This window comes from Podarcis filfolensis, assembly GCF_964270895.1.
Source record: "Podarcis filfolensis genome assembly, chromosome: 8".
Lineage (NCBI taxonomy): Eukaryota > Metazoa > Chordata > Lepidosauria > Squamata > Lacertidae > Podarcis > Podarcis filfolensis.
In genome coordinates, this window is record NC_139611.1 from 7,033,808 (window position 1) to 7,046,393 (window position 12,586).

Below are 12,586 nucleotides of genomic sequence, written 5' to 3' on the forward strand. Positions count from 1 at the left end.
GGAAGACAGGAGTGCCTGGCGTGCTCTGGTCCAGGGGGTCACGAAGAGGTGGACACGACTAAACAACTAAACAACAACAACAAGCCCAAATCTGGTTCGACTCGCCAACCCTATTTGGGTTTAGAGCAGCTACCAAGGAACCGATCCCATCACCCCAGAAATAGGTTGGCTGAAGTCTGTTGCATCTGCTTGGCCACTGGGAATGGGAAACTGGGCCTTTCTCACCTGCATTTAAGCAATCTGTCATCATGCTCTATGATCCTTCGCATGCCAGTGAGAGCCAGTGTGGTGTAGTGGTTAAGAGCGGTAGACTCCTAACCTGGTGAAGCGGGTTCGTGTCTCCGCTCCTCCACATGCAGCTGCTGGGTGACCTTGGGCCACTCACACTTCTCTGAAGTCTCTCAGCCCCACTCACCTCACAGAGTGTTTGTTGTGGGGGAGGAAGGGAAAGGAGAATGTTAGCCGCTTTGAGACTCCTTTGGGTAGTGATAAAGCGGGATATCAAATGCAAACTCTTCTTCTTCATGCCAGGCACTGCCTTAATGGCCCAGAGGAACCTGAAAGCATCAGAGCCTTCTCTAGAGAGCCTGGCCCACCTTACTCCTTCCCCACACAAAAAAAAACTTTGAAGCTGCTGGTTGTGGGGGGTTCCTTTCCGAAGAAGAAGCTTGCAGGAGGAGCCTAGTCCCAGAGCCAATTATATTTTCCTCTTGAGCTCAGACCCCTTGTCCCCGTACCCCCACCCAAACCCCAAATCAATAACACAAGGAGGAGAAAGCCTTTCGCAGGAAATTTTATTTCACTCCAGAACTGTAACAAGGAACATTATTAAGAATTTACCGTAGTGGGCAGGAAATAAAACACAGGGAAGAGGAGGGGGAGATAACTGCATTTCAAATTCTCCACCATTCCATGCTCCGGCTCTGCTGTCACCCACAAATCATCAGGCATACTTTTGCATAGGTAGAGGCCTCTCTTTCCAAACTCAAGAAAGGCTGTTAAGGAGCTCCATGGTACATAAACGGCAACTCACTTAATGCTGTCTCCTAGCAAGCTTCCTGCCATCCACATTAGAGGCATAGCAGGGCCGTATAAAAAAACAAAAACACCCAACTCATCCAAGTGAAAACTCCTCTCTGTGCAATTAAAAGATGCTACCTTTGGGTATCCTTAAGCTAGGCTCATTTGCAGAAGTCTAGAGATCCCATCTGTGCTAGCACTTGAAAAACACCTGGAGCCTAAAGTTTTGCTAACCTCTTGTTCACAGTGGTTATCTAGCTCCTCTGCTGGAAACTGGGGAGGGTTACAAGAAGAGATGCTGCCAGAACCCTGTAGGCAACCATTGCTGTTGTCCTAAGTAGCCCCTGCCCCAAGTTCCACTAGGTATCAGGCCACCCCCACCCCACCCCCAGCAAGAAAAAAACCCAGCTTTAGTATAAATGTTATTCCACCCCTCCCATTTCCTCTTCCAGGCTGTTCTCCACTACAAGGGCTGCCACCACAAACCTCATGTGTTAAGAGCAAAGAACAACATGGAACCACCAGAACAGAACAACCCAGAAGTCACTCCCACCAATCGGGATCCAGAAACAGGAAAGCACTTTTTAAAAAAAGAGCCTACTCAGTCTCTTAGAAAGCAATTTTCTCTTCCTTTGGATCTGCACAAGGGCACTGCCCACAGAGGCTTTTCCAGCTGCTGCAACACAGCAAAGCAAAGAACGGGGTGGCACGTGAGAGACTTCTGTGGGCAGGGCACCCCCTTCGTCAGGGAAGAGGAAGTATGCAAATGCTGGTCCAAAGATGTTTCACATGCTGTGCTTCCATCTGTCCTTTCAGTTGTGCCAAATCCAGGAGGGTCAAGAAGTGCTCAGTGGAACCGGAAAAACAACGGTGCCTGTGCTGTCAGAAGGGCTACACCAATTTTTTAGCCTCAAAGAAGCTCTTGAGGTGCCTCATCTGCCAAATGCCAGTGAGGATGAGGATGATGGTCTGGGCAATGGACCACCACAGCACCCGCTGGTTGGTGCTCTCGCTGGTCATGCGGAATCTCTCCTCTCGGTACTGGAAAGTGAACATGGTGGTGAGAGTCAGAGAAGGTACTTCCCTCTCCCCTTCCCCACACTAGACCCATACAACCCAACTTCTCCATCTACGCAGGTGGGTCCCTCTTGCAGATGGACCTTGCAGGACCTTTCCAATACTACCCCCCTCTGAACAACTCCTGCCAATCTTGTTCTATTGCAGGTATACCACCTGTAAACCCACAACAAATGCCACCCTAATTCCAGTCGGCCTGCACCAAAGCAGCTTGAATGCCCCCCTCCCAAAGAAGTTCCTAGGATTTGGCAAGTGCTTCTCTGAACTTTCAGATCAGCAAACCCTTTCAAGATGATGCTCCTTAAGTACGGTGTTAGTGATTAGGTAAAGGTAAAGGGACCCCTGACCATTAGGTCCAGTCGTGGCCAACTCTGGGGTTGCGGCGCTCATCTCGCTTTACTGGCCGAGGGAGCCGACGTATAGCTTCTGGGTCATGTGGCCAGCATGACTAAGCCGCTTCTGGCAAACCAGAGCAGTGCACGGAAATGGCATTTACCTTCCCGCCGGAGCGGTACCTATTTATCTACTTGCACTTTGTGCTTTCGAACTGCTAGGTTGGCAGGAGCAGGGACCGAGCAACGGGAGCTCACCCCATCGTGGGGATTCGAACTGCCGACCTTCTGATCAGCAAGTCCTAGACTCTGTGGTTTAACCCACAGCGCCACCCGCGTAGGAACCATTCAAACATTGAGGTCTGACAAGTTCCTCACAAACCATGGACAGGGTAGATTCCTCCCCTATAATGCCATTCAAGATCCCGCTCCTCCTCCTGAATGGCATTATGGTAAAAAAAAGAAAGAAAGAAATCCGTTACTTACTCTTTGGTAGTTCTGCTCCTTCTGGATCTGCTCCACCTGGTCCAAGAGCTGCCTGGCTCTTAGCTGCAGTTCCGTCAGTTTGTCCTTGGCTGCGATCTCTGGGTAATTGTTGGCGTGCTCCCCGACTTGGATATCCAAGTGCACCCGCTGAACACAACACACAAACCAATTCAAGAGCCACCACTGCAGTTCAACCCACTCCCCACCCCTGTCTCATCAGGGCTTTTTCCTCCTCCCTTCCAATCAGTTGCTCAGCAAATGTAGAAAGAGCTCTGGCCTTCTACACCAGCTTCTCTCTTGCCTTACACAAGCAATAACCAGGGTGAGGTGGGGTCCAGTTCGTGAGGGCAGAGCACTGGAAGAGCAGCCCCCACCATCTCGGCTGGAGCAAGGTGGACAGAGGGAAAGGGCACAGAGAAGCCTGCTTACCAGTTTCCCGCCTGCAAAAAGGGCCATGCGGGTGGAGTTGGAGTGGAGGCAGATCTGGTGCTCTCCTGGGGTGTGTGAAGTGAAGGTGAAGCGGCCTTCAGAGCCGTACTGCCTGGAGAGGACCATCTGAAACCATCAAGCAGCAGCAAAGTCAGGCAGGAAGGGGTGTGGGTGTATCTCACCTGCTGCTTCCATTTCTGCTAACAGAGTCTAGGGCAATCAGAAGGTCGGTGGTTCGAATCCCCGCGACGGGGTGAGCTCCTGTTGCTCGGTCCTTGCTCCTGCCAACTTAGCAGTTTGAAAGCACGTCAAAGTGCAAGTAGATAAATAGGCACCGCTCCGGCGGGAAGGTAAACGGCGTTTCCGCGTGCTGCTCTGGTTCGCCAGAAGAGGCTTAGTCATGCTGGCCACATGACCCGGAAGCTGTACGCCGGCTTCCTCGGCCAATAAAGCAAGATGAGCGCCGCAACCCCAGAGTCATCTGTGACTGGGCCTAACGGTCAGGGGGGTCCCTTTACCTTTTATGATATCTGATTGGAACTTTTGCCAGGGGTGACGACCCCAGACCATCTTCACCCCCACCAAGGAGTCGCCTGGTTCTTTCGGGGGCTTTAAATCCTCTCCCTCACCCCTGATGCAGAGGTGAGGAAGCAACAGGCATGTTGCCTCCCTGCACACATACACCCCGCCCCCCAAACTATTGAAAGGCCCTAGGGAGGAGAGGGTGGCGGGCAGGGTCTCCTTGCTCAGCGCCCCCTTGGCTGCTGCTGTCAGGCCAAGAAGAAGCAGCAGCTCCCGCTCCCCCCCCCTCCTCCACCTGCTCACCTTCCCATAGGGATCCTTGACCTCCACGAACATGCCCAGGCCCGGCGTGGAGGGCAGGAAGGCCTCGGACTGTTTGTCCCACAGCTGCGTCCGGTAGTTCCCTGCGGAGCGGAGGGGAGGAACAGGCGCGCCACCGTCAACAGGGGACAGGGGACAGGTGAGCCGGTGCGCGCGCACCCCCCGCGCTCTCCCCCGCCCCCGCCCCTCTCTCCCCTCCTCGCGCATGCGCACCGATAACCATGGTCTCGTCAGGGATCTCCTCGATGAAGCAGCGCTTCTCCGTCTCCCCGATGTGGAAGTAGAGCGCCTGCGCCCCGCGGCCCGCCGCCAGCAGCACCAGCAGCGCCGCCGACGCCACGAGCCGCCACCCCGGCGGCCGGGCCGAGAAGGCCGCGGGATCCCCCGAGCGACACCCGCCTGCCATGGCCGACGCTGGCCGACGCTGTCAACTGCCGCGCATGCGCCGAGGCTTCCCTCCCCACCGCCGCCACCCGCCGGAAGTGGAAACAGCGCCGTGTGCTGCGCATGCGCTGAGGGGGAAACAGCGCCGGTCAGGTGACTTGGCCCGACGGAGGAGGCTGCGCGTGCGCAGAAAGCCTGGGGAGGCTTGCCCTTCCCGGAAGCCCGAGCGGAAGAGGCCGCAAGGAGGAAGGGTTCCCGCGTGGTCATCGAGCCCAACCCCAAGGCTGGGGAGGAGCCTCCTCGGGGCCCTTTTAACCCCTGCAGGGAGGAGGAGAAGGACTGAGGCTTCTAGGATGGGAGAACTAAACGGCCATCTGGTCATAGCTGTCAACTTTTCCCTTTTCTTGCGAGGAATCCTATTCGGAATCAGGGAATTTCCCTTAAAAAATGGGGAAAGTTGACAGCTATTCATCCGGTCCGGCATTTCCTCCTGCTGCCCTTCCGCCTGGGCAGGACTGAGCGAGAGGCGCAGCCGCCCAGTGCGAGGCAGATGCCAGCAGCTGCTTTGGAGTTTACTGATCATTTACTAGCAGAAAAAATAACATTGAATCCCAGAATATTTAAATTTTTTTGGGGGGGAGTGGGGGCGGGGAACACACATTCCCCACCAGGCACGCATATATTCCGGCATTTGAAGACCGCTGGGGTGCCTTCCGTTGAATCGGCTTCTCCGGCAGTTTTTCCTGCATTGCAGGAGGTTGAGCCAGGTAGCCCTTGGAATGCGTTCCAGCTCTACAATTCTTTGATTCTCCAGATTAAGGCGAAGCTGGCTCCTTCCAACCATTCCGCCTGGTTTTCTAGCCACCCCCCCCCCTCACTATCCTGGCTGCCCTCCTCTACACTATTGTATTATTGCCTGTTAGCCGCCCTGAGCCCGGCCTTGGCTGGGGAGGGCGGGGTATAAATAAAAATTATTATTATTATTGTTATTATTATTATTATTACATGCTGCAGTGGGCCCAGCAGGCTCTTGAAACGTGGCACTCAGAAGGTGTGCTCCAGATGCGGCCAGAGCAATGTGGAATTGAGTAGGACCAGTTGCTTCCTGTTATCTAAAAGCCTCCGTTTCTGTTAACACGATTAGCATAACCACGGCTGGATCGTGTTCAGCTGGTGACACACAGCAAAAGTGACCACAGGCGTGCATAATTTTTTTATGGGGGCTGGACATGCGTTGCACAACATCTTGCAGCCATGCGTTCCTAAATACGGACAAGTCTTATTGGAAATGATCTCATTTCCTCATACCTCAGCTTGTGTCCATAGGAGACCATTTCCTACACGATTCTGGTGTATGAGTAAGCATCATGTACCCTTTCAACGTAAGCCAATCTGAAGTTCCTTTTTTCTCAGAATAGCAGCTTCCTCTTCACATGAGACAAGCTGTCCTGGGTAAACATACTTTGCTTCAGTCGTTTATATATCAAACTACAGAAAGCTTAAAAAATAGCTGTATTTTGGAAGTGGTCTAGTACTGCCAGAGAGTCCAAGCCTGGCAGAGGGGACTCAGTGATGCACACTGTGTCCTTAGTCACCCAGTCAATGCACACTGCCCACCACACACAGCCAGTCACAGATGGATGTACACAAAAAGTGCCAACAGAGCATGATGCTGTAAACAAGCCCATATGAAGCTGCTGGTTCCTCCCAAGGACCCCAAGTTCAGAATCAGAATTGTGCAATGCAGGAATCTCAACTAAAGCATCCATAACAAATGACCAACCTCTGCTACAAACAAATCCATAACAAATGACCAACCTCTGCAGGAAGGAAAGTCCACAAACGTTCCACTGATAGCTCTTACTGTCAGAAAGTTCTTCCTAATTCTTAGTTGGAATTTCCTTTCTTGTAACTTGAATCCATTGGTTCGAGTCCCACCCTCCAGAACAGGTTTGCTCCATCTTTCGTGTGACAGCCCTTTAGGCATTTGTCTATAATATCTTATTGGTCTCTATAATATCTTATTATGTCCCAAAAACACTCAGCTCTCACTAGCACCCCTACAACCATACACAGAGCAAGGAACAACCATCACACTGGGAGATGCTGAAGGAAGATTTCTTGCAAGCATGGAAGGAGACACAGATAAAAATAGCAGAGCAGTTCAGAGCAGAGACAGAATACCCCCTTTCTCCCTAAAACAGCCTCATCAAACTCTACCATGAACAGCAGGCAACTCCTCCACTGCTGGATTTAGGTGATCTGGGCAATTCCCCCCATAAAGGTTGCGGAGCTGAAGGGGTGCAAAATTGAGAAGATCCATAATTGAGCAGCCGTTCCTAACACTGCAAAAGACCACTCAAGGTTTGGGGAATGACTCCAGAGAGCTTTGTCTCGAGATGCAATTAAGTAAAGGTAAAGGGGACCCCTGACCATTAGGTCCAGTCGTGACCGACTCTGGGGTTGCAGCGCTCATCTTGCTTTATTGGCCAAGGGAGCCGGCGTACAGCTTCCGGGTCATGTGGCCAGCATGACTAAGCTGCTTCTGGCAAACCAGAGCAGCGCACAGAAACGCTGTTTACCTTCCCACCAGAGCAGTACCTATTGATCTACTTGTACTTTGACGTGCTTTTGAACTGCTAGGTTGGCAGGAGCAGGGACCGAACAACAGGAGCTCACCCCGTTGCGGGGATTCGAACCGCCAACCTTCTGATTGGCAAGCCCTAGGCTCTGTGGTTTAACCCACAGCGCCACCCGTGTCCCTTCAAGATGCAATTATCTCTTGCATATTTCATGATTACACTTTTCTGTCGACACCATCCCAAGCCTGGCCACGCCTCCTAAAAGTGCTCCATAAATAGCTGGGGTGAGGCCCACAAGGCCACCCAGGCACCAGGATTGAAACCATGTGTGACCAGCAGACGCAAGAACCCTCCAACTTTGCTGGTACAGTATAGCGTGTGTACTCAAGTGTACTCAAGCGTTGCCTCTTTTTTAACTTTGGTCATTTGCAAGACACCAAGTCAAGGGAGCAAGACCAACAGCTTCTCACGCTCGCCTTGTGGTGAATTGGTTCATTCTGTAAGCGGAAATGCCGGAACAGGGTGGTTGGGTAGCCGAGTGCAGAAACTGGGACCGCTGGTGAGCCTATTTTAAACAAAGAGAGACCAGCTGTTGCTTTGAGATTTGAGATAATGCTCTGCTCAGATGGGGTTGCTGGCTGCAGCTCTTATTGAGGAATTGAGTCTTTGCTTTCTTTTGAAGAGTGAAGCATTTGGAGTATCTCTATTCCCTGCTATGGGCATAATTTAAAAATGCGTCAGGGTTTCTTGTCACTCTGTTTATGTGTTACTCTTTCCTTCCCTTTGCACGTAGCAAGAGGAAGGAGCTTCAGCTGTCATTTTAGGGAACTTTAGTTTCAGCGTCCAAAGTTGCGACATGAATTGCAACATGCAAAAGAGCTGCTGGAAATCCTGATACCTGACCACAGAATTAATTACAGTGTCTAGCAATCATGTACATTCCCACCCAGTGGTTTCAAGGGATCTATAAAAAGGGATCAGCCTCACTGGTCAAGCAGAGCTACCAGGTAATGCCTGATTTAGAATGGAGTCTCACAAATACCCTGGGAGTCACATCCTCCTCTTCCTCCTTTCTGTTCTCTGTCCAGATGGGGAGAAGAAGGTCTTTGCCCAGGCAGCCGTCTTCAGGTCCAGGTAAGTGCCCTGGGCCCAGTTGTGTTCAGGTGGTTTCCATGGCAGAGTGGGTGCTGCACAAGGGGTTGGGGAGGCAAGCCTGATGAGTTAAAGGGGAGAGGAGTTGCTGGGGGTGATGAACCGCTGCCACTCTGCCTAGAAAGGGACAAGCATCGCCCTGGCCAGGATCTTTGGCATTGCCAGTCTTGGCAGGTTTTGTAAATGGCACGCTGTGCCTGTAGAGCCAGGTATGGGCAATGAGGTGTCCATGCTGATTGGTCAATTCTGAGGCAGCTCGGTCCTCTGTGCATGCATGCACACCTAAAGATCTGGATAATGCTGAGGATTATACTAACAGTTTTGTGGCAGGTGAGAGAAAAGGGAAAGATTTTTCTTGTAAAGGCAGCCTTGTTTGTTTTCAGAATCTGGGATGTCAACCAGAAGTCCCTCTACCTCCAGAACAATGAGCTGGTAGCTGGATACCTGCAAGGGCCCGATTCTGCCCTGGAAGGTGAGTCTGCAGACTTTTGCTTTCCTGAAGCTTACAGGCTGGTGGGAGAAGAACTATTCCTCATGGGATGGATATGACCCATATTGTGGACACAACCAATGCACCCCTTCCCACCGGACAGATAGGACCTGGGGTTGGACCACTTGGGGAGCCTGGAACATAACTGTGATTCCTGCATTGCAAGGGCTTGAATCAGTGGGGTCCCTTTATATTCTATGATATCTCAAAGGGAGGCATGCAAATTTCTCCTTCCATCAGCACAGCCTGTTCTTTTCCTTCTGCGTTGGTGCTGCCCTCAATTGCCTGCCCGGCACTGAACATGTTTGTGTGTGTGCGCGCCCATGTGTGCACCACTGTGTGCTCCTGCCTCCACCATTGCTTCCCTCTCCTGCAGACTTTCTCCTGCTCATTCTCACACTCTTCTTCTGCCTCTTTACCGCTTCTGCCGCTCCAACTTCTACCTCGATCATCAGCTCTGGATTTCTCTTATGGGCTCCCGTGTCTTGGCATCAGTCGCCAGGAAAGGAAGCTGGACACCCTTCTTTTCCCTGGTTGTGGCCCTCTAAGCTAGAGGCAGGTTGTGTATGCAAGGCCACCAACATCCTGAGCTTGAAGGTCGTCCCCCCCACCTCCCTCCAGGTCAGCAAAAGAGGCAAGGGTAGAACACGCCCTCATCCTCTGGCTGCATAAAGGTAAAGGGACCCCTGACCATTAGGTCCAGTCGCGGACGACTCTGGGGTTGCGGCGCTCATCTTGCTTTATTGGCCGAGGGAGCCGGCGTACAGCTTCCGGGTCATGTGGCCAGCAGGACTAAGCCGCTTCTGGCAAACCAGAGCAGCGCATGGAAATGCCGTTTACCTTCCCGCCGGAGTGGTACCTATTGATCTACTTGCACTTTGACGTGCTTTCGAATTGCTAAGTTGGCAGGAGCAGGGACCGAGCAACGGGAGCTCACCCCGTCGCGGGGATTCGAACCGCTGACCTTCTGATTGGCCAGTCCTAGGCTTTGTGGTTTAACCCACAGCGCCACCCGTGTCCCTCCTCTGCTACTGAGCCCCTAACCCTGACATCACCCATCAGTATGACCCCTGGGAATGCCCTCACACCTCCAGCCTCTCTACTGGGATTCCCCGCAGGACACCAACAGACTCTCTCACCTACTCTTTCCCATCCCTAGAGAAGATCTACTGGATTCACAACCGGGCCTTTGACCACGAGAAGTTCTCCATCATCTTGAGCATTCAGGATGGGAAGAGATGCCTGGCCTGCTCCTCTGGTGCCTGGCCTGCGTTGCAGCTTGAGGTGAGGAGAGGCAGTTTGGCATCCCCGTAGGATGTGCTCGCAGAGGGGGCAGGAAGCCTCACCATAAATCCTCCTCCTGCTACATGCCAGCTTAAGAGCAGAGAGCCAGGGATGGGTGGCAGGAGCAGGAAGGACTCTACCCTTCAGCGGCAGACTGGCCTTGGAAAGAGTCTGGGTAGCCGCTACCTGACAAGTCCATGCCTTTACATCAGGCATTCCCAAATTCGGCCCTCCAGATGTTTTGGGACTACAACTCCCATCATCCCTAGCTAACAGGACCAGTGGTCAGGGATGATGGGAATTGTAGTCCCAAGACACCTGGAGGGCGGAGTTTGGGGATGCCTACTTTACATGGAGGAGAGGGCCATTGCGGCAGCTAGACTGGTGACTGGGAGTGGCCGCTGGGACCACATAACACCGGTCCTGAGAGATCTGCATTGGTTTCCAGTACGTTTCCGAGCACAATTCAAAGTGTTGGTGTTGACCTTCAAAGCCCTAAATGGCCTCAGTCCAGTATACCTGAAGGAGCATCTCCACCCCCATCGTTCAGCCCGGACACTGAGATCCAGCGCTGAGGGCCTTCTGGCAGTTCCCTCATTGTGAGAAGTGAGGTTACAGTGAACCAGGCAGAGGACCTTCTCGGTAGTGGCGCCCGCCCTGTTGAACGCCCTTCAGATGTGAAGGAAATAAGTAGCTATCTTCTCTTTAAAAGACATCTGAAGGCAGCCCTGTTTAGGGAAGTTTTTAATATTTAATGCTGTATTGTTTTTAACACTTGATTGGAAGCCGCCCAGAGTGGCTGGGGAAACTCAGCCAGACGAGCGGGGTATAAATAATAAATTATTATTATTATTATTATTATTATTATTATTATTATTATTAAGGGCTACTAGCCATGATAGGCCTGCTCTGCCTCCACAGTTGGAGGCAAAAATGCTCCTGAATTACTAGTTGCTGGAAACCACGGGATGGGAGAGGGCTCTTGCGCACGAATCCTGCTTGCAGGCTTTCAATTGGGCCATCTGGTTGGCCTGTGCGAAAGCAGGATCCTGGGCCATGAGGGACATGGGCCTGATCCAGCAGGCTCTTCTTATGTTCTAAAGATCGGTCTTCCTTAGGAACTCTCTCTTGCCCCTCACTAGTCAGAGGGATGCTAGCCCAAAGCAGACAGGGGTCAGCCTCCTTCTCCCTCTGCCTGCCTCCCTCCCTCACCAGATCGCTTCCTTTTATCTCCTTCTCCTCAGACCGTCAACATCACAGATCTGCCCAAAGGTGGCAGGAAGGAGTCCAGCCGCTTCACGTTCTTCTCCTCTAACAAAGACGGGGCCTGGCGGTTTGAGTCGGCTGCCCATCCCGGCTGGTTCCTGTGCACCTCTTCCAGAGCCAACGAACCTCTGGGCCTCACGCAGCTCCCGGGGCCTTCTCATGTGGTGGACTTTTATTTCCAACCCTGCTGAGCCTTGAGGGGCACCCGCCCCCCCGCCCCCAGACCTGCCCAAGTGCCTGGCACAGCCGCACCGAGGGCTCCTGAGGCACCTGGGAGGATACCCAAACCACTGCTCTCTTTTTTTCCTCCTCTCTCAGCCATCCTAGCCCTCCCACACGCATCAAAAGTGGAAGCTTTCGGATGGAGCAGCTGTAAAGGTGGCCGAGGGTGGAGAGGCCCACCGGACATCCCTCTCAGCCATCATGGGGTCCACTCCAGGCAGGTCATTAAGGGCAAACAAGTTGCCTCACAAGATCCAGCACTTATTATCCAAGTAGATGCCCCTGGGACGAAGCCTCAGGCTGTGTGTGAATAGCCCCGCTTCCCCCAGCTGATTGTCTCCAGCACTAATCCTGCCCCCCTGAACACGCACATTCCCTTCTGAAGCCACACTGCGCCACACAGCCATGGTTTCTGTGGCATGGCTGAGATCTCCAGTGAGGTCAGTGCGGGTCTTCAAATTTTCTGCCTTCAAATTCCCCTCCACTGGACTCATAAGGAGAAAAGATCTGGGGCGTCAGGGCTTGAACATAATATTTGTTTCAAAAGAAATTAGCAGAACGTGAAGAACTCAGGTAAAATGAAAGGGTGGGCCTTCTGCTGGGCTTGTGACCCCACCCCCACCCCCAACTGTGCCACTGAGCAGCGTTTGGGCACACAGATCACCTGTGGACACAGCCCTAAGCAGATTCTGCATGTCTTTTTAAGATGCCAAAAGATGCTGCCTCTCTGGAAATTTTGCTCTCGTTTTTATTATGTTTAACATGTTTATATATACCGTATTTTTCACTCTATAAGGCGCACCAGACCACAAGACACACCTAGTTTTTGGAGGAGGAAAACAAGGGAAAAAAATATTCTGAATCTCAGAAGCCAGAACAGCAAGAGGGATCGCTGCGCAGCGAAAGCAGCAATCCCTCTTGCTGTTCTGGCTTCTGGGATAGCTGCGCAGCCTGCATTCGCTCCATAAGACGCACACACATTTCCCCTTACTTTTTAGGAGGGAAAAAGTGAGTCTTAT

At 52.4% G+C, this 12,586-nt stretch overlaps 2 protein-coding genes across 4 annotated transcripts; one reads left to right on the forward strand and one right to left on the reverse strand.

The window, feature by feature from the left end:
* Positions 1-777: 777 nt before the first annotated feature.
* On the reverse strand, positions 778-4,593 carry TMED4 (transmembrane p24 trafficking protein 4; the record flags this gene model as incomplete). Its single annotated transcript, XM_083629704.1, has 5 exons — positions 778-2,061; positions 2,916-3,062; positions 3,345-3,470; positions 4,170-4,270; positions 4,401-4,593. 5 exons carry the CDS (start codon positions 4,591-4,593, stop codon positions 1,912-1,914), a joined length of 717 nt encoding a protein of 238 aa, XP_083485830.1. The 3' UTR covers positions 778-1,911.
* On the forward strand, positions 4,592-12,227 carry LOC310769869 (interleukin-1 receptor antagonist protein-like; the record flags this gene model as incomplete). Of its 3 annotated transcripts, none has more annotated exons than XM_083629729.1 (5): positions 4,592-4,724; positions 8,242-8,287; positions 8,689-8,777; positions 9,955-10,079; positions 11,324-12,227. In XM_083629729.1, 5 exons carry the CDS (start codon positions 4,592-4,594, stop codon positions 11,534-11,536), a joined length of 606 nt encoding a protein of 201 aa, XP_083485855.1. In that variant the 3' UTR covers positions 11,537-12,227. The 3 variants fall into 3 exon arrangements, with proteins under 3 accessions (XP_083485855.1, XP_083485857.1, XP_083485856.1); XM_083629731.1 differs by lacking the exon at positions 4,592-4,724 and adding an exon at positions 7,342-7,517; XM_083629730.1 differs by lacking the exon at positions 4,592-4,724 and having other exon boundaries at positions 7,526-8,287.
* Between the last annotated feature and the right edge of the window lie 359 nt (positions 12,228-12,586).